We start from the raw sequence: 21,444 nt of genomic DNA on the forward strand, positions 1-21,444 counted from the left end.
GTTGAATCATCAAGAGAAGATAATGAGTTTAGTTTTGGGTATATGAACTTGAGTTTCTAGGGGCATATAAAGGTGGAAATGTTCATCTGGAACTCAGAGTCTACAGATGAAGATCTAGGAGCCCTCAGCACACAGGATGAATAGGAAGCCATAGTAAATGTGAGATCAGTCCAGAAGTAGATAGAGAGAGGAGGGGAAGTGGTGAGGACATAGATAAAGCCCATCTATTAAGAGAGGATGATCGGAGAGGGAGAAGCCTCAGGACAGGGTCTAATCAAACAATGAGCAATGGAAGGCAGGGAGGAGAGGTCTAAGGAGGGTGAGGGGAGGAGGAGAGAAGGAAGGTTTTCAAAGCCTAAGGCAAGAGAACTTTTAAATAAGATGAGAATGAAGAGAGGCTATTTGGTTTGATGTTTAGAGACTTCATGCTCATTGCTCTGTGAGTGGTCGGCAGAAGGAAGGAAAATTCCTTTTTGAATAATGCTCTGATAAGTAACATTAAATAGAAGTCCCTCATGATGAAATTTGGTTGTTTTTAACATGAATGGATGCTGATTTGGGGGATCAGAAACACATTTTTTCTCCATTCAAATTAATTACACTTTCCATTTCAGAAAACTCTCCCTGCAGTAGTTTTTCAGAAATGAATTATTTTTATAAAGTGGGGGAAGAGGGTAATTCAGGCTCTAACTCTGAATATGACTAACTTATTTCATGTTCCAAAACTTCCAAAATAATAGCACTGGTTCTTCAAAGTCTCACTCAAAAAAACCACCTGCCCCAATTCTCACATCATGAACTGTACTTAGGGATTGTAAACAATTGGTTTTAAAGAACAGATGAGGAATAACTTCCTGTTTCAAATTTGTGTCCCAGTAAGCACATTCATGCTTTATGTAGATATAGCCTACATGCATTTGAAGACTCAGGAAGGTATTAAAAAATGATAAATATTTAAAATTTAAGGCCGAGCATGGTGGCTCATGCTTGTAATACCAGCAGTTCGGGGAGACTGAGGCAGGAGGATTGCTTGAGCCCAGGAATTTGAGACCAGCCTGGGCAACATAGACCCTGTCTCTACAAAAAAATAAAACATTAGTCAGGCATGGTGGAACACACCAGTAGTCCCAGCTACTCAGGAGGCTGAGGCAGGAGGACTGCTTGAGCCCAGGAGTTTGATGGGCTGCCATGATGGAGCCGCTGCACTCCAGCCTTGGCCACAGCGTGAGATCTTGTCTCAAAACAACACCAAACCCAATAAAAACAAATAAACAAAAAATATAAACTGAGAGAATTTGCATCCTTTTGAGAATCCTTTTAAAAATATATACACTTGCATTTAAAAACATGTTTTAAATAATTACTCAAATGTTATAGTCTGAATAATACACTGTCAGCATCAAAGATATGTAAAAAAATATAAAATTAAGAGAGTAAGTCCAATACCACACAGACCTCAAAAACTTAGCTGTTGTGGGAGGAAAAAACTTGCACACACAGTGAATTTCAAAGTATCTGCAAAAGGTTATCAGGGCTTAAATATGCGGTTGGAAGAGCTGAAGATAACTCAGCCCTGTTGCTGAGCCCACAAAGTCATAATCTAAAAATAAGCCTAATTTCTGCATTTATGGGAAATCAATATAAAGTCCAAAATTGGTGACTACTCTGGGATTTAGTAATGCCGTTGGCTTCGTTTGACATACATGTAATGATAGCATTTTTTGTAAGACATATTATTTTGCATTTGAAATGGAATATGCAACAAATTTCCCTGTCAAGTTATTATCTGAAAGTGAAAAATATCCTCTGGCTAATTGGGATACTGAGAAATCACATAGGGAATTAAACTTGTGCTAGTGGTTTGGTGACATGTGCAGCTGAGGAGCAGCTGGGGACAGCACATGGTGGGAACAGTCTCTGTCACCAATGTGTCTTTCAGCCTCAGCAGTTTGGACCCTGAAAGTTCAGTTTCTTCATCTCTTTAACAGTGGAGGTGGGATGTGTTAACACATGTTGTCAGACTGTTATGAGGACTGAGAAGGACATCATCTATGAAAATGTTTTGGAAAATTATAAAGCATTAGTCAGATCTTAGGAAATAATATCCATCAAGCTTTTTGTGTACACAAAAATTGTCTGCTTTGGGGCGTAGAAAAATGCCATTCTGATTTTTTTTCTTTCATATGGAGGGAATAAGAGAACTGTTCTTGATCAGAAGATATGGCTCACAACTTTAGTTCTTGCAATCTGTTGCTGGAAGACTTTAGGCCATTCATTAATTTTTCCAGGTCTCAGTTTCCCCACTGTCTTAATAAGAAAAACAGCTATATCAATTAACAATTTACTGAGTTGCCCGCCATGTGCTTGTCAAACACCATTTTATCTCCACAGGGTCCCATGACATCAATATCATGATCACTCTTTAACAGATGGGGATGCTGGAGCAGCAAGAGGTTAAGGAGCCTGCCCAGAGTGACCTAATGGTGGTGGTTGTGTCCAGATTTGCACCCTGGCTGCCTGGCTCTATAATCCACCACTGTACTCTACATTATTACCTTTGATGTCAACAAACCTGGTCCTGAACTCTTACTCTGCCTCTTAGCTCTATAACCTTGGACAAGTTTCTTCCCCTCCCTCCCTAAGTCTCTGCTACATCATTTGTGAAATGGAAAAAAACATAGCCCCCTCTTTATAAAGTTATTGGTGAAGATTAATTAATTACTGGATTAAAAGCACCTAGAAAAGTGCCTGGCCCAGGGTTGGCATATGGCACATGGCACATGTTAACTATCATATAAGACATAAATCAATATTGGGCTCCACCACTTCCTGCCAAGCTGTTCCCACTGAGTCTGGGATATCTATTACCCAAACGAAAAGGAGCCAGTTTCACTACCACTGGGCAAGCAGTAGACTACACGCTGAAACAGAAGAGATGGCATGGTAAATCCTTCTTTACCATCCTTCTGTGCTAGGCGGCAGCTTCCTGGTCTACCCTGAGACTAATAACCTTGTCTTCAGGCCAGGCTTTCAAGCTGAGCCAATTAAATTTCTAGTTTCATTCTCACTGATCATTTCACTGGGATGACCCAACTCTGGTGACTCACAATGAAGCTGCATGACCTAAGGCAATAGGAGCTCTTCAGAGAGGTTAAATGCCCATTAAAATGGAATAATTTGTCCTTTAATTTTTTATGAAGTTCTTCGATTCATAGGGAGGACTGCTAAGTCCAAAAGATTCTGGATGCAAATTCTACACAACAAAGCTAAACTAATCGGAGTCAAACCACATTGTAACAGCAACTTAGGTGAATGTGGGGGGTGACTGCTGCGATATCTCACCGCAGGGTCACCCAGTTTTCTATGACTCCCAACCCACTCTACCAGCAACTCATGGCTGCACCAGAATCTGCCCATTTTTAGATTCTTTCAAGCTGCAGCTATCAATTGGTTCCACAGACCTACTACACTAAGTCATTGCCATGCAAAAAGGCTGTATGCTTTAAGTGGATCAATATTTATCATAGGATGCTATTAAACACTTTCTAGCAAAGTAGATAATGCCAAGAAAGATAATAGACAAATGAACCGTTTAAAAAAAAATCTTATTTATAGAACCACCTCTCTCTCCCCCTTTATATTTACTAACTTGTCTTTACTGTCTGTCCACAATGAATACAGCACAATGAATACACACAGTGTGTGTATCTGTGTGCACAGCAAAGACCTACAGTTATATGAATATAGCACTGTGGGATACTTAAAAAAAAAAAACACACACACACTGGCCAGGTGCGGTGGCTCACACCTGTAGTCTTAGCACTTTGGGAGGCTGAGGCAGGTGGATCACGAGGTCAGGCACTCAAGACCAACCTGGCCAACATAATGAAACCCCATCTCTACTAAAAACACAAGAAATTAGCTGGGCATGGTGGTGGGCGCCTGTAATCCCAGCTACTCGTGAAGCTAAGGCAGGAGAATCACTTGAACCTGGGAGGCAGAGGTTGCTGTGAGCCAAGATGGTACCACTGCACTCCAGTTTGGACGGCAGTGTGAGACTCTGTCTCAAAAAAAGAAACAAACAAAACAAAACAAAACAAAACAAAAAAGCAAACTAGCTCTCCTATGAACCAGCCACCCCATTAGGTGTTTCCTATTTGTTATTTTGTTTTATCTTGTTAGCAACCTAATGAAAGACTTCAATTTTCCTGTGTACTTGTCTGTCTCCTTTATTAGTACAACTTCATATTGCTAGCACCTAGCACAGCACTAGAAACAGATCTTTCTAATTCCTTATTTTTCAAGAGGTTGGTCGAATGGATGGCTATGGATATGAAGAACTATCCCTGAAAGAGTGCAAGCTTCCTTTGTCACCTGCCTGGAAAAGACTGTCACCTGCCTGGAAAAGTTAATAGTGTGACTCTTTGTATTAGAATTCAAGACAACATGCCCTCAAGGTCCCAGCTGGTTCCACCAACCTCTACTTAAGAGAAACATGTTTCCTTTCAGATTGAAACTGCTAAAAAGACCAATGTCTGGTAGGTTCCCAGTTGTTTGTGAAGTTGAACATCTCCCTCTTGGCCTGCTTGCTTCCCCTGTTTTCTTTCTTTTTTCCTCCCTTGTTCCCTTCTTTCTTCTTTTCCTCCCTCCTTCCTTCCCTCTTGTCTCCCCACTGCTCCATCTCCCTCTCCCTCTTTCCCCCCTTTTCAGCTACCTTTGGAGTTACAATTGCAGGGCAAACAGCGGTCCCTTTCTCTGTGCCGGTAAAAGCCGTCTTTGCACCTCTCGCAGTGAATGCCATCAGTGTTGTCATTGCAATTGAGGCAGCGGAATCCATTACCAGTGTGTCTGTGAAGTTCCTGATCAAAGATACACTGCCTGGACTTCCCATTGCAATCACAGACTGGGGAGGAAGCATACAAAAGAGATGGTCAGGAAAAAAACCTCAGGAACTGTTCTAGCAGGTGTTTATGTTATTATTGATAGAAATTATGCATGAGTATGATTTGGTAACCTAAACTCCTTGGGGGAGGAAGGTATGAGAGTGCAATTGGCAGTGTGGGGACCCTGGGGACGCCTGCTCCACTTAAAGGAAGCAGGCACTATGCAATGCTGGTGGGCTGCTGCCTGGGAGAACATGGGCTCAGGGTTGCCAGACTGTCCAGTTCCTCGAGAGAAACCCAAAATGTTAAATTACATTTTTATGCGGATATTTCTGATTTAAATGTTTGCAAGGAGTTCATTTCAAAACACTGCAATCCCATAGAGCAAGTCTCTGGGCTCAAGGAGACCTGAGGGTGGGCAGCTGCGGACTCAGCACAGCTACTAGCCGATGGTGTCGCTGCTCAAGATACACAACACCCATCCCTCCGGTGCCCGTCAAGGCGAGGAGCGGACGTGACTGTCTGGGCACGTGTCTCCTCCCAAAGCCAGGTGTCCTATGAAGAATGACCTTTCTCAAGTATCTAGGAAGCCCATCCTGCAGATGTTCCAGAGAGACTCGCAAAGTGACTAACATCTCCATGGGGACCCGAAAAACAAAGGAGGCAATACACGGAAACACCCAGCAGAGTACCCGGCACACTGAGACACCAAAAAATGTTTCCGTCGTGGTCTCAGAGACAGAGATGATGGGCCTTCAGGTTAAAAGGAAAGAATCAAATACCAATTCTGCTATTTCCTTGGGCACATCACTTCAATTTTCTGAATCTTGTTTTTTCTTCCATATAGACTGCATTATCTGCCTCCCTGGATTGTAAAGAGGATCCCTCTGAGAAAAGAATATCAAATGCCTCTGCATATGTGATTTCATCACTCACTCCCATGAAACACGTACTGCCTGAGAAGAGAAACATGCAGCTCGGAAAGGTGAAGTAACTCGACCCAGTGGAGAACTGAGATTTGAACCTCTGTCTGATGCCAACACCTACCTCCCTTCCCTACGCAGGCTGTCTCTGTTGGCCATGCTGCCATATTGAGAATATGTTTCTAGGGCGTGACTTACCCATAGTGCTGACAGCAAAGTCAACAGATGTGCCATCACCTGCTGAGTGGCTCCCTATGCAGGCTCTGTGTCAGACACTGACAATACAAGGGGACAACATACATTTTTTCTTTTCCTTTTCTTTTTTTTTTTTTTTGAGACCAAGTCTCGCTCTGTCGCCCAGGCTGGAGTCTGGAGTGCAGTGGCATGATCTCAGCTCACCGAAACCTCTGCCTCCTGTGTTCAAGTGATTCTCCTGCCTCAGCCTCCCAAGTAGCTGGGATTATAGGTGCGCACCACCATGCCCAGCTAATTTTTATATTTTTAGTAGAGATGGGGTTTCGCCAGTGTTGGCCAGGCTGGTCTCAAACTCCTGACCTCAGGTGATCCGCCTGCCTCGGCCTCCCAAAGTGCTGGGATTACAGGCGTGAGCCACCGTGCCCAGCTGTGACCACGTACATCTAATGGACCTGCTAAGTGACTGCCTCACAATAATTTCCATAACTCACTCTTTCTACTTTGGATGACATCTAATCTAGAAAAGTCAGCTAACACTTATCCAAAACGTACCGTTTCTAGAACTTTACATTCGTCAGCTCAGTTAATTCTCACAATATTTTAACATGGGTTTTATTATCCCCATTTAATAGATGGAAAAACAAATACTCAGAGAGGCTAGGTATCTTGCCTAAAGTCACACAGCTAAATGGCAAAGATATAATTTGCTCCCAGATGTGTCTGACTCCAAAGCCCTCATCTTTCCATTTTATGTTCCTTCTCAAGATTGAGCTTACCATTGCATGTAGACATTCTTTTTATAAATCCCTAAAAGAGGGTCATTCAGCTTGGTTGTTACAAACAGTAACATTTTTTATACGGTATTTTAAATCTACCTCTCTTTCTGTAATTTTCATCATGTGTTTTTGCTCTTGCCTGAAAACATACACACACAACACACACAGATACATACAGCACTCATGCACACACACACACACACACACACACACACCCCTACTCTCTTTTTATTCTTTTATTTATCCAACGGACATAATCTTTGGATGTTGTTTTACATCCAAAGGGCCCTGCATCATCAGGCTTTTGTGAATCTGAAGATAGCTATGGCATCTCCCTCCTTAGTCTTTTCCTGTTCAAGTTGGACTAGAGATCTGTCATCTCCAAGTCTTTCAACCACTTCCTATGTCATAATTTCTAGATTCTTCTTGTCTACCATCCTAGGAACAAATTCTAATTTCCAGTATCCTTCTTCATATGACCAGTACTGCAAGTGTGATTTAAACAGCTTGGTTTGTAACAGGACTAGATATTTTTATCCCATGGGCAAAGACTAACGTATAAGTGAACTTACAGCATATTACATTTGCACACAATTCAAATTCCCAGGGCTTTTCTCAGAACTAGTGCCAAGCTGAATCTTTCCCAACCAATGCTTGTGAAACTGATTTTTTGGATCTCCAACAGATGTGCCACACAGCTGTCATGTGCTGTGAAATTTGTACCAAGTACATGACTATTCAAGTACAAGAGCTAAATTCACTGTTCAGCGGTCCTTGCGAGGTTCTTCATCTGGCTAACCCAATGAGCCAATGCCCTCCCTGCCCTGGATGTCTTTTGGAAGCAATCTCAAAATAACTACAAATTTTTCACTGTGCCTTTCTTATTTAGAACATGGGCTGGGCACAGTGGTTCACGCCTGTAATCCCAGCAGTTTGGGAGGCCAAGGAGGGTGGATTACCTGAGGTCAGGAGTTCGAGACCAGCCTGGCCAACATAGTGAAACCCCGTCTCTACCAAAAATAGAAAAATTAGCTGGGAGTGGTGGCAGGTGTCTGTAATCCCAGCTACTCGGGAGGCTGAGGCAGGAGAATCACTTGAACCTGGGAGATAGAGGTTGCAGTGAGCTGAGATTGTGCCATTGCACCCTAGCCTGGGTGACAAGAGTGAAATTCTGTCTCAAAAAAGAAAAAAAAAAAAGAACATGCTTTGTGGTGGTAAAAATTAACTTCACAAGGGCAGCTCATTATATATTTATCCAGAGCAATCTTTTCAAAATATATAAACTTGTTATAATCTTTTTCTATCACATCCCTCCTCTTCTGTCTCCTCCTCTAAAGCTCTACTTTGAAAACAATAGGTGTCCTTCTTTTATTTTATTTTAATTTTAATTTTTATTGAGACAGGATCTCACTCTGTTGTCCAGGCTGGAGTGCTGTGTCACAATCTCAGCTCACTGTAGCCTCAACCTCCTGGGCTCAAGCAATTCTCCAACCTCAGCCTCCCAAGTAGCTGGGAATACAGGCGTGTGCCACCATGCCCAACTAATTTTTGTTGTGGTTTTTTTTTTTCTGTTTGTTTGTTTTTTGTTTTTGTAGAGATGGGGTTTCACCATGTTGCCCAGTCTGGTCGTAAACTCCTGGATTCAAGCAATCCGCCTACCTTGGCTTCTCAAAGTGCTGGGAATTACAGGTGTGCACCACCATACCCAGCCTGTTTTTTTTTGTTTTATTTTTGAGACAGAGTCTCACTGTGTCACCCAGAGTGGAGTGCAGTGGTGTGATCACAGGTCACTGCAGCCTCAACCTCCCGGGCTCAAGCCGTCTTCTCATTTCAGCCTCCCGAGTAGCTGGGACCACAGATGCGTGCCACAACACTCAGCTAAATATGTTACTTTTTGGTAGAGACAGGTTCTCATGGTATTTCCCAGGCTGGTCTTAAACTCCTGGCCTGAAGCAATCCTCCCACCTCAGCCTCCCAAAGTGCTGGAATTATAGGCACGAGCTACCATGCCTGCCCCATTGTCCTTTAAATGCACAGCCTTCAGTGGAGTTGCATTACGGTTCCAGGGATGGAGGTCCTTAGCCAACATCTCCCCTCCAGAGCCTGCCCAACAGATTCTAAGCCTATCGCAAACATACCCCTTTCCTTTCAAATGGGTCTCCCTTAAAGCCAAGGGCAATGCCATCTAGAGTGAGGGGATGTATGGGCTTCATGTCTGGGGAGTGTATTGGCCTTGGGTATCTGCATTGCATGAGAACTCCATGAAGACACTCTCTACAGCCTTGCCTGCAGGACTTTGAAGTTACCAAGCTGCACTGAGATTAAACACCCAGCTGTATTGCACTTAACTCAGTATCGAGTCTTTGAAATGGTCCCACCAAGAAAATGATGGGAGAGCTTGTTCCAAGCTCCTTTTGCATAGAATGATGCTTTTCATCATTAATGTGTTTGAAAAATGGGTTTCTCTCAAATCATCTCCCAAATTGAGACTAACTTCCCTAAAACCATTTATTATTTACTCTTGCTACTGGGGGTGAGGGGGGGCGGGGGGGCAGGAAACAACTTTTCTATTTAAAATTCTAGAATATTTCTGCAACTGAGCTTAATAAAACTGTGTAATGTAGCTTGTATGTGGTCTTTATTCTGTGACCAATACCTGCCCAACTACTACCATGGTTTGGCAACTACCGGTTGCCAAAGGGCACTGCCAGGCTTAGAGTAAGGCAACATGAAGTGGTGGAGATTCTGCCCAAAGGGCGTAAGAAGCAGCACTTCACCCCCTGCCAGTTGTAGCCACATGCAATTGATGCCTGTTGTAGTCAGCATCAACTCTTCTTTTAAAAGAAGACAGAAATCTGGCTTTGTGTATGAAATCTATCGGTTTTAAAATTTTGGCCAAAATTTAAAAAAAAAAAAGTTTTTGAAACAAAGCTGTGTCCACGGACAAATCTCTGCACTCACCTCTGCAGTTCTAACAGGTAGAAAACACATCTCACACTTTTGAAAAAGGAAAAATGAAGCCCTATTATATCACACAGTGCCTGGTCCATGGTAGGCATTTAGTCTTTCTTTTTAACAAATGAATGAATGCTCTGTTGAACTTTAAAAAACCCATAGATGGTTGTCTTGGACCTTCCCTGAGTTCTAGGCAATGGGATGCATACAGTAGCAAACAAAACCAACAGATGTCCCAGCCCGCATGGAGTTTACATGCAATTTGGGGGGAAAGAAAATAAACAAGATAAATAAGTAATATCGAGAGAGAATATTAGGATAGTGGTATTTGTTAAGGAGAAATATATAAAGCAGTGGAAAGGCATAGGAAGTTGGTAGGTAGTAAGATGGGTGGCAAGGAGGGTAGAAAGGGCCATATGCTGGTTTGCTGTTTTAGTTCTATTTTCATAATTGTCTGCTCCATGATCTTTGTCCATTTATCTATGTTTTTCTTATGGCACAATGTTTTTCTTATGAATTATTTACATAACAAATACATCAAACTATTTGTCTCTGTATCACTTTATTGCAGATTTTCTTTTACTCTTTCCTGATAAATCATCTTTATTTCCGAAGTACCTCATCGGTAGATTTTGTTTTGCTGATTTAAGCCTCCTTTCCCCCTTCCTTCTTTTATCCTTGGTCAATGAGATGTAAATTTATTTTATTAATTTAACAAACATCACATAGAATAGGGAGGCTATACTGCATGCTTGAACACTCAGACTTTATGAGCCAGTAACATTTCAAAGAAGGAGGTTGCTAATTTTTTTGTGTGTGTGTTTTTGTTGTTGTTGTTTTTCTTTTTTTGAGACAGTCTCACTCTGTCGCCCAGGATGAAGTGCAGTGGTGTGATCTCAGGTCACTGCAACCTCCACCTCCCAGGTTCAAGCGATTCTCATGCCTCAGCCTCCCGAGCATTCAGGATTACAGGCATGCACCACCATACCCAGCTAATTTTAGTATTTTTTAAGTCAATAAATTTTTATTCAAGGAGTTCCATGTTGTGATTTCTTCCACTGTCCCTCAAGGTCACCTTAGATCCTCTAGAGAGCTGGAGTCAAAAGATTTATCTTCAAGTTAGCCATTTTTAGTGAAACTGATGCTTATTTTAATCCAGTTGTCCTGTCAGCCCATAATTCTTTTATTTTGGCTTCTGTCATCTCTTTTTAATATGGATATGCTGATGAAGACTTCAAAATTCACCTTAGAGCTTTTATAATCTTCTGAAATACAATGGAATATTTTAGTATTTCTAGTAGAGACAGGGTTTCACCCTGTTGGCCAGGCTGTGAACTCCTGACCTCAAGTGATCCACATGCCTCAGCCTTCCAAAGTGTTGGGATTACAGGCGTGAGCCACCGCACCCAGCCAAGGGGGTTGCTAGTGTTTTATTTTTCCAAAGATATTTGCCTGCGTCAAGCATGTATCATATTATCCATGTTTTCCTACTTGAACAGGAATCAGTGCATGATCTGATGTATGCATCTAAAAAGAAGACTGGCTGTTATGGAGAAATGGAGTTAGGGAGGGTGGAAGCTGGGAGTGCCCCTGACAAAGGAAAGAGCAAGCCTAAAAGCCCAAGGTGGGAAAAAGCTCGGTGCATTCTAGAGCTCATGCAATGATTTGTGTGTTGGAACCCAGGTATGGGTTCGGGATCTGGCATTAAGATATTGCACATCATCAGAAAATAAAATTTAAAAAATCACACTGGAACCCTGAACAGATCTGAAGCCATTCTAAGCTCAGTAAACAAAACAAGCAGGTTTTTCTCCATCTTTCACTGAACTCTGGTGCTAGGTCCCATCCATCATTCCTTTGACTATTCATTTGTACAAAGCCAGGGACACCTCTTCAAGGTTTCATCCTCCCATCTTTCTGCGCTCTCACTCCAGCTCCCTCCAAATCCTTGATTCTGCCAGCCAGCATTCTCCCCACAGCCAAAGAAATGAGACTTTGCAAGTTTACCTCAAGTCCTACATAAAACCATCCGAAACGGAGTCATTTGAGTCAGATTTTCACAGATTTCTTTAAGTCTAGTAAAGCGTGGATGGTAATTGTGTCTGACTGCTGAATGCTACTTCTCTGGCACTGAAGCATTTATTATAATAATAACTATAATAGCACACAGTCGCTGACCCTCAAGGTACTTCTTAGGAAAGACCGCCAGGCAGCCAGACGTAGGCTGGACCGCCCACTACCACCCACACTCACCCAGAGACACAGATCAAAGCAGCTGGAGCCCCTCCTTAAACAATAGAGTGAGGCAAGCAGGATCCCTCGGGCTCACTTCACAACACTCCCACCCCTCACTAAAACACACAGCTCCAACAGGTTAGGACAGGAAGCAAAGGGGCAAAGGCGGTTTCCCAGCTGTGGCCTTAGGAGAATAAAAGGAAACAGAAAATATTTCCTCAGGTTGTACTCAGGACAAGTCCTTGGAATAATCATCATCAGTAGTAGCAGTTCATTGGGGTCTCATTTTAAATTTCCCATAAGAAATAGTGCCCTTTTGAGGCATACAATTACGAGAAATTTCAATCACTTGGCATACATATGATTGTTTGCCTATAAGCAGGTCCTCTTTCTAATGTTGTTTTTTTTTTTTTTTTTTTTGAAACAGAGTCTCCTTCTGTCGCCCAGGCTGGAGTGCAGTGGCGCAGTCTTGGCTCACTGCAACCTCCACCTCCCAGGTTCAAGTGATTCTCCTGCCTCAGCCTCTCGAGTAGCTGGGATTACAGGCACACACCACCACATCTGGCTAATTTTTTGTATTTTTAGTAGAGATGGGGTTCCTCCATGTTGGCCAGGCTGGTCTTGAACTCCTGACCTCAGGTGATTTACCCGCCTCAGCCTCCCAAAGTGCTGGGATTACAGGCCTGAGCCACTGCGCCCGGCCCTCTTTCTGTTGTTCTAAACTGAAAAACATGCTCTGCTTTTCACTAAGGTGATTTAATCGCTATCTTTGTATAATCTGTGAAATCATCATGCTTTTTAGTGCTTTAACAGTAATGACAAAATTAAAAATCCAAACTTCTTTCAAAACTCAGCAGATGTAGCCCCTGCCAACCTTTCCAACTTTACCTCATCAAGAGTTCACTGGGCTCCAATGCGCAGATCTAGGCTGCTCTAACCCTTTCCCACCTCTGGCTTTTAGGCTTGCTATTTCCTTTATCAGGAACACTCCCTGCTTCCACCCTCCCTAAATCTATTTCCAGGTAACAGCCAGTCTTCTTCTTAGATGTGTAAATCGGATTGTGCACTTCCTTGTGGATACCCTCCACAGCTTCTCTCTCCCGTGAATGCCCAGAGCACTTCATCCTCAACTCTCTCAGCATTTGCCTTGTTCTATCCTGTGTCATCACTGTTTATGTTTATGACTTATTTCTTCTACAGCATTTCTCACCTTATATCCCCACAGTACCTAATGCAGTGCTTGGATGGATGGATGGATGGATGGATGGATGGATGGATGGATGGAAAGATGGTGGACAGCATGATGGATAGAAGGAGAGAGAAAGGAACAGAGGGAGGGAATGAGGGAGGGAAGGAAGGAAGAAAGAGGGAGGGAGGAAGGAAGGAAAGAAAGAAGGAAAGGAAGGAAGGAAGGAAGGAGGGAGGGAGGGAGGAGGAGGAAGGAAGGAAGGAAGGAAGGAAGGAATATAGGCAGTCTGACTCTAAGAAAAGTCTGTAATCCCAGCACTTTGGGAGGCCGAGGTGGGTGGATCACAAGATTAAGAGATCAAGACCATCCTGGCCAACATACTGAAACCCCATCTCTACTAAAAATACAAAAATTAGCTGGGTGTGGTGGTGCGAGCCTGTAGTCCCAGCTACTTGGGAGGCTGAGGCAGGAGAATCCTTGAACCTGGGAGGCGGAGGTTGCAGTGAGCTGAGATGGCGCCACTGCACTCCAGCCTGAGTGACAGTGCGAGACTCTGTCTCAAAAAAAAAGAAAAAGAAAAAGAAAAAGAAAAGCCAAACAAGAACCCACATACAGAAATCTCCCTGAAGTCCGAAGCCTACTTCCAAATTTCCCCAATACATTACACAAAGTTTCCATTGTCTACATATATGATATTCAGTGTAAAAAAAACTAATGTTCCAAGCAAAAAAATCCATGGTGAGATGGGAACAGAAAGAATTGTGAGAGGAACATGAGATTTTCAATGAGATTAAGGGTCTGGGACTTTCAGGTTGCTGCTCATACCAGATGAACTATTTCCACCCTAGGACTGCCCACCCATCTGTAGTCTATGAGCCCAGAGCTGCAATGCTTTCTGCCTGCCATCTCAAAGGGCAGCGAGCCCAGGGCTGTGTGGGAGGAGGGCAAGGGGATGAGGCAGGCCTCAGAGCATGAGATCAGTTTGCAGTGCTCAGGCAGCCTTGATAGGTAGTGTACTTGGCAGCTGTATGGGACGATGTCAGGAGCTAGGAATTTGAGCATCATGTTTAAACCTGACAGTGTGTGCTGGTTGCTATTACGTAGTGCTTTGTTGCTCTTGCTACCATTTCGGTTGCTTAGTGCACTAAAACTGATTCAGTGAAACAGCAGCAAGTTTATATGATGTGACCTGTAATCTCCCGTGAATTAGTCCAACTATAAACCATTTAAAGATGATGCTCGGCCTGGCGCGGTGGCTCACGCCTATAATCCCAGCACTTTGGGAGGCCGAGGCAGGCGGATCATGAGGTTAGGAGGTCGAGAGCATCCTGGCCAACATGTTGAAACCCTGTCTCTACTAAAATACACAGAAAAATTAGGCGGCTGTGGTGGCAGGCACCTGTAGTCCCAGCTACTGGGGAGGCTGAGGCAGGGGAATTGTTTGAACGCAGGAGGTGGAGGTTGCAGTGAGCCGAGATCACAAAACTGCACTCCAGCCTGGCAACATAGCGAGACTCCGTCTCAATTTAAAAAAAAAAAAAAAAGATGATGCTCAATTATCTTTCTTATTTAGAGGAAAGGGATGTGCCCTGTGTTTCCTTTCCTGCATGTGTCCCTCATTCTCTTTCTGAGACATCAAATCTTTTTCCCTCCTTCCTTTGTGCAACTCTCTTCCCTTGGATACGATGATGTCATACTGCCAGGTGTCTGTCTGCCTTCTGACCTTCCCTATTCAAGGCTTTGCTGGCTCCTCTCCTTACCCCAACTCTAAATGTCGGTGCTCCTCAGGGCTCCTTAATCTCCACAGCTTCTCAGTCTGAGTCTCCCCTTGGGTGATCTCATCCATGGCAAGGGCTTCAATAACCACCGTAAGTGTTGACCTCCCAAGATACTTCCTTGGCCCAGACTTCATCCTCAACTTCAGGTCCTCATGTCTGCCATCCACTTTATTTATTTACTTATTACTTTTACATTTTTTTTTTTTTTTTTGAGACAGAGTCTCTCTCTGTCGCCCAGGCCGGAGTGCAGTGGCACTATCTCGGCTCACTGCAAGCTCCGCCTCCCAGGTTCGCCCCATTTTCCTGCCTCAGCCTCCTGAGTAGCTGGGACTATAGGCGCCCGCCAGCACGCCCGGCTAATTTTTTGTATTTTTATTAGAGACAGGGTTTCGCCTTGTTTGCCAGATTGGTCTCGAACTCCTGACCTCAAGTGATTTGCCCACTTCACCAGCCCAAAGTGCTGGGATTACAGGCATGAGTCACCGCGCCCAGCTCACTTTACATTTCCAATTGGTTATCTCAAAAGTTCTTTACACAAAACCTGTTTAAAACCAAACTTGTGATTGCCATGTCTTCAAGTCGGAAAGCTGGAAACTATCCTTACAGGCTCTCCATCTTTCTCACCTGCTTATTTAACACTGAATTTTGTTGATATAACCCACTAAATATCTCAAATCCATTCAAGTCCATCTCCACTATGGCCACATCTAGACCAAACCTCAATCATCTCTTGCCTGCCATCACTTCCTAGCTGAATTCCCTGCAACTTCTTTTGCTTCCCTCCACTCAGCAATCAGAAAATGTTTCCAAAATACAAATTGTATCATGACTTCTCTGCTTAATATTCTGTAGTTTCTTTCCTTTCCTTTGAAGTTAAGCACCAGAATTCCTCAATATTGCCTACAAGGACTATCATGGTCTTATCCTATCTATTTTTCCAGCCTAATTTCATATAATGCTCACCACTGGGACATCTTCATCTCTCTTCCATTCATTCATATGCACTTCATTTTATGTCTTCATTTCCTCTGCTTCTTAAAATTCTTGCTTTATAAAAGAAAACCATCATGGTGGGCAGAGACAAGTTGGGGCTGACAATCTCAACTAGTCTCCTATTTCATTTTTTTCAAAGAAGTTACACTAAAAACTAAATCTTAATATACCTTATTGGATACCATTCCCTTCTTCTGAGTCAAAAGACTGCTCTCATGTAAACTGACAACTCTTTTATGTTCAAAGATAGCAACAGTTGCCTCCGTGAAGTCACCTATAATGAGGTCTTTCAATGGGAAGTCCAAATGTTAAAAGCTATACTGAAGATGGTGAATAAAGTTTCAGTTGCATATACCCACTTTTAAAAATCTAGCAAAGGTTGTTCTCAGTACAAAAGCAATTATTGAAAGTGTTCTTTAAATAGAAATTTATCCTAATGTATTTTAAAAATTTTTATCAGCCAGGCACAGTGGCTCATGCCTGTAATCCCACCACTTTGGGAGGCCAAGGCAGGTGAATCTCTTGAGATCAGGAGTTTCAGACCAGCCTTACCAACATGGTGAAACCCTGTCTCTACTAAAAATACAAAATTAGCTGGGCGTGGTGGCACACACCTATAATCCCAGCTACTTGGGAGGCTAAGGCAGGAGAATCACTTGAACCCAGGAGGCAGAGGTTGCAGTGAGCCGAGATAGTGCCATTGCACTCCAGCCTGGGCAACAAGAGTGAAACTCCATCTCAAAAAAAAAAAAATCATTTTTATCAAAAATAAATAATTATGACAAATATTCAAGTTGCATATTATGTATGCAGTCTAAAGCAAGATACCACCTATCATTTATCAGTTTGATATCAAAGGCATCAAAAGCTATGATCCTCTTTGCAAAAATCCGTGTCTTCAAATCTGAGATATTCAAGACGAAAAGATGAATATTTTTATTATGTTATATTTATATGTGATGATGAAAATGCTTATAAGGATTTTTCTAGTTTTAAAACCTCCTGCATGGAATTTTTCTTTCCAAGTTTTAATATGTTTCTCAGCTTAAGCAGATATTTTAAAACAAAATCTGAATCCTTCATCATTTAAACTGGCCTTGAACTTTATTGTTTAATGTGTGAATATCTGCTTCCAGTTTTATCTTCTTAAAGAATGTCACAATATGTTCCCTAATTAGAATAAGAAAACTGAAATGGTACTTCTCTCACTAAGGCTTTTAACTGAATTTAGTCTTCTTTCGCAAATTTTTCATAGCCACATTTTAAGCCATCACAACCAGAAAACTGATACCATATCCTGCCTGATCCATTTGTTTCATTTAAATAAAGGGCACAGCACCAGTTGACATTTAAGTGTCCAAGCAATGTGAGTAAGGCTGCAGCAGGAAGTGCTAGGATGAGAGTAATGACAGAGCTCAGTTCTCTAATCACACAGGCAACTTTGAATCATAAAGTATGGGTCAGTCTTTTCAACTCTAAATAGTCCAAAGTCATCAAGAGTCAGTGAAACTCAGATCACTACCATTTCCTTTTGAATGATTATGGCTTCAGAGGAGACACCTGTTTCACCGAGAGTTCATAGTACATTATGTCACAACCTAGACTTGGGAATGTACCCGTGTGAACTGTAGATGACTCAGCCTGGTGAGGACTCCATCAGGAGTTCACACCTGGAGATGTCTTCCCCTGACACTCCACTGCGACACCAGCGCCCAGGCAGACAATGAGGAGGGGGAAGAAAGTCTCAGTGAACAGGGATACTGGGGACACCAAGTTTTGTCTGACTAGCAAAGCAGTGGAGGGTAAAGGTAAAACTGAGGGTTCAGTCTGAGTAAGCTCACAGGTGAAAGGGAAGGCAAAATGAGGACATTAGAGTTATAGCTGGTGCTGTCAAAGGCTCTACCACAAGACAGCTGCTGTCACCTGCAGCATAGACTCAGGAAGTGATTGTGGTAAGATTCTATATGAGAGCAACCACCGGCATGGAACGCCACACTCTTCTCACCACAGAAATAAAGGGTTATACATTTCTGTGAAGTTACCTATAAAGAAAAGCATTCCAGCATAGAAAGGACATTTAACTGTTATTGAAAGAGCATAGTGTTCTCTGGACATTTCTTGCATGGCCTAGAAAAAGGTATCCTATGCCCCTCTAAGAAGCAGTTGAAATAAAGGGAATCAGAGATTCCAGGGAAGCTAGAGGTAAATAGTTGAAGCAAAGAGGACCAAAGGGAAAGAAACCTTGTATGACGTGTCTGAATAAAGAGAAGTTAAAAAGGAGATTCTAATTTGTACTAAAATGCCTTTTGGAGATAATTGGAGTATAAACCATGATTTTTCAATTATTTAAATTTATGTTTCATTGAGTCCTTAAAAAAAAAAAACCAATAAATCTTCCTTTTTGAATCCTTATTGCTTTTGTGAACAATACTTTTTTTGTACAAGGAGATTAGGCACAGATTTTTTGCTATCACTACATCCCTTCACAAACATACAAGCATTTAGGTATGTGTGTGGGCTTACATACCATTATACAGTTCTTAGTCTTCACAAAAGAACAATGGTAATTCATGTGCATTTGCAATGTTGGAAAAATATGCATGGAGTGCATTTATAGCATCTTCCTTACAGATTTTTTTTTTTTTTTTTTTTTTTTTTCCAGAAAAAAGATGAATTAAAACTGTATTGCTGGCTGGATATGGTGGCTCACATCTGTAATTCCAACACTTTGGGAGGCCAAGGTGGGCAGATCACGTGACATCAGGAGTTCGAGACCAGGCTGGCCAGCATGGCAAAACTCCATCTCTGCTAAAAATATAAAAATTAGCTGGGTGTGGTGGCGTGCACCTGTAATCCCAGCTACCCAGGAGGCTGAGATGGGAGAAGTGCTTGAACCCAGGAGCCAAGATTGCACCACTGCACTCTAGCCTGGGTGACAGAGGGAGACTCCATCTCAAAAACAAAAACATTGTATTGCCTAAAGTCAGAAGAATGAATTAAATGAGCTCTTATGAGCCAAACTACCTTTATACATCCATAAAGAGAAGCAACAAACATTTTGAGAAGAGACTGGACCATGAAGACTGCATCAGGGAGTATCTTGCATCTCAGTCGAACAAATATGCTGTTTCTCCTCTACCACTTCCTATGCCAGGTCCACTGTGGCCTCTCCCCTGCTCCCTGCAGATCTCAGAATGTAAAGATCCCCTCCTAGCATGGTACAACTGCCTGGATGGGGCAAGAGCAGCAGCTTCAGATTACTGTTGGATCCACTGCCTTCCCAAAGTAGGCCAGGCTATTTGGGATGAAAAACGATTTTTAAACACTAGGAATCCCCTACCAAAATGTTTCCTTTTACCAAGAGCAAAATGGGCAGTGATTTGAAACAGCAGTAAGTATGTATAAAGCTTACATGGTCAACATTCTGGCCATGAAACTGACCTCTTCCTGAAAGACTCCAAAACTTACAAGGGTCCGTAGCAGGGAGAGAGAAATAATCTCTGGACACGACTATGTATATATAGATGCAAAATGTCAACAGTCATTAAAGAACAATGATAGATAAAAGAGAAACTCTTATCACAGTACTATCAACGATCCTAAACTGAGCCACTTGGTCAATTACAAGCTGCATGATAACCTGACAACAGAGTGGAACAAAAGGAAGAGAAAACTTGGTAATTTGAAATCTGTTCTCTTGTTAATGTCCCCACAACTAGAGCTGTGCTTAGTTTTAACCTGTTGTTCTCTGACATTTTTAAAGGAAAGGCCAACATAGTGAATCATATATACACATGGTGACTTCTGAAAAGACGAGATAGATGTCTCCATTAGAAATACACGTGGTATTTCAACAATAGATAAAGGTTCCATCAAGCTTGAAAATCAGTTTAAATGAAAATTCAGGCCAGGCACAGTGGCTCACGCCTGTAATCCCAGCACTTTGGGAGGCTGAGGCGGACAGATCATGAGGTCAGGAGATCTGAGACCATCCTGGCTAACACAGTGAAACCCCATCTCTACTAAAAATACAAAAAATTAGTCAGGCGTGGTGGTGCACCCCTGAAGTCCCAGCTACCCGGGAAGGTGACACAGGAGAATTGCTTGAACCTGGGAGAAAGAGGTTGCAGGGAGCCAAGATCGTGCCACTGCACTCCAGTCTGGGCGACAGAGCAAGACTCCATCTCAAAAAAAGAAAAATGAGAAATATGCCAAGGAGTTATCTCAGAAAAAGAACATTAAACTAGCAACTGAAATCTGACCCTGGTCAAGGCAGTCACTCTTCTGTGCCTCAATTTTCCTACCTATAAAAGGATGAAACATGCTGGAGCCCAGCTCTGCTATGACCAACAGTAAGAAATTGGGCAGTTAATTTACCTCACTGGGTGTCATTTTTCTCATGTATAAACTCAGAGGCTCTTGTAGAGAACCCCTGAGGCCCACTCTCATTTTAGTTTTACGATACTGTAATAAGAGAAAAACACGGTGAAACATAAAATATTTTGCAAGAAATGCCCCACATCAGTGCAGCTGAGCATTTGGATGATTTGTCCAAGTTTTAAGTTAGTTGTGGGAAATGATTTGGCTGCAATTTGATTCTTTTCTAATGAGGAGATACATATCTCCACAATAAATAAAAAGACACAGTTAGAATTCTGTAAATATAAGCCCTGAATAAGTGCAGAATCTGTATACCTTTGGCCAATTGATCTCCACCCCTCACCTGATACGACAGAAGGGAAAGACTCAGGTTCTTCCATAGATCAGTGCTGGAGGAAGAACCATTCTCTTCTGTTTCGACAGTTGTGACATAAAGAAGCAGATGCGTGTTGGGGAATTACATACGCAGACATACAGTCACCAACAGACAGAAAAGACTTAGCCTTTGGCTTTGGACATGATTCAAACATTACGTCACCTATCTGGAGATTATATTAAAACATAGCCCAGTAATGATTTAGTCACCTACTAGGTTTAATTTCTGACTAAATGAGAGTATTCCAGAATCTATGGAGCTCCTATTTCTACACTGATCTCTCTCTTTTTTTTTTTTTTTTTTTTGATATGGAATCTCATTCTGTCGCCCAGGCTGGAGTGCAGTGGCATGATCTTGGGTCACTGCAATCTCTGCCTCCCGGGTTCAAGCAGTCCCCCTGCCTCAGCCTCCTGAGTAGCTGGGATTATAGGCACATGCCACCATGCCCAGGTAATTTTTGTATTTTTTAGTAGAGACAGGGTTTCACCATGTTGACCAAGCTGGTCTTGAACTCTGGACCTCAGGTAATCTGCCCGCCTTGGCCTCCCAAAGTGCTGGGATTAAAGGCATGAGCCACCGTACCCAGCCCTCTACACGGATCTCTAATAGATGATTCAAGTCTTGCCCTTAGAAATTTCTCCAGGACAGAAAAAAGAAAAAAAAAAGTCAGTACGTTTGAACCATTAAGAATGGGTTAAATGGGAAAGATATTCCCAGGATTCTCTCAACACCTTAACTTTATGCCCTGACTTTCCCATAAA

The 21,444-nt window shown here is 42.4% G+C and overlaps 1 protein-coding gene across 1 annotated transcript in view; it reads right to left on the reverse strand.

Annotated features, from left to right (window-relative positions):
• Positions 1 to 21,444, reverse strand: part of LAMC2 (laminin subunit gamma 2) — a 59,157-nt gene that overhangs the window by 32,509 nt on the left and 5,204 nt on the right. Inside the window, exon 2 of the mRNA XM_030818776.1 lies at positions 4,715 to 4,903. Coding sequence (XP_030674636.1) covers positions 4,715 to 4,903 — 189 coding nt within the window. The remainder of the gene's footprint in view (positions 1 to 4,714; positions 4,904 to 21,444) is intronic.

Source organism: Nomascus leucogenys, chromosome 9 (genome assembly GCF_006542625.1).
Source record: "Nomascus leucogenys isolate Asia chromosome 9, Asia_NLE_v1, whole genome shotgun sequence".
Classification (NCBI taxonomy): domain Eukaryota; kingdom Metazoa; phylum Chordata; class Mammalia; order Primates; family Hylobatidae; genus Nomascus; species Nomascus leucogenys.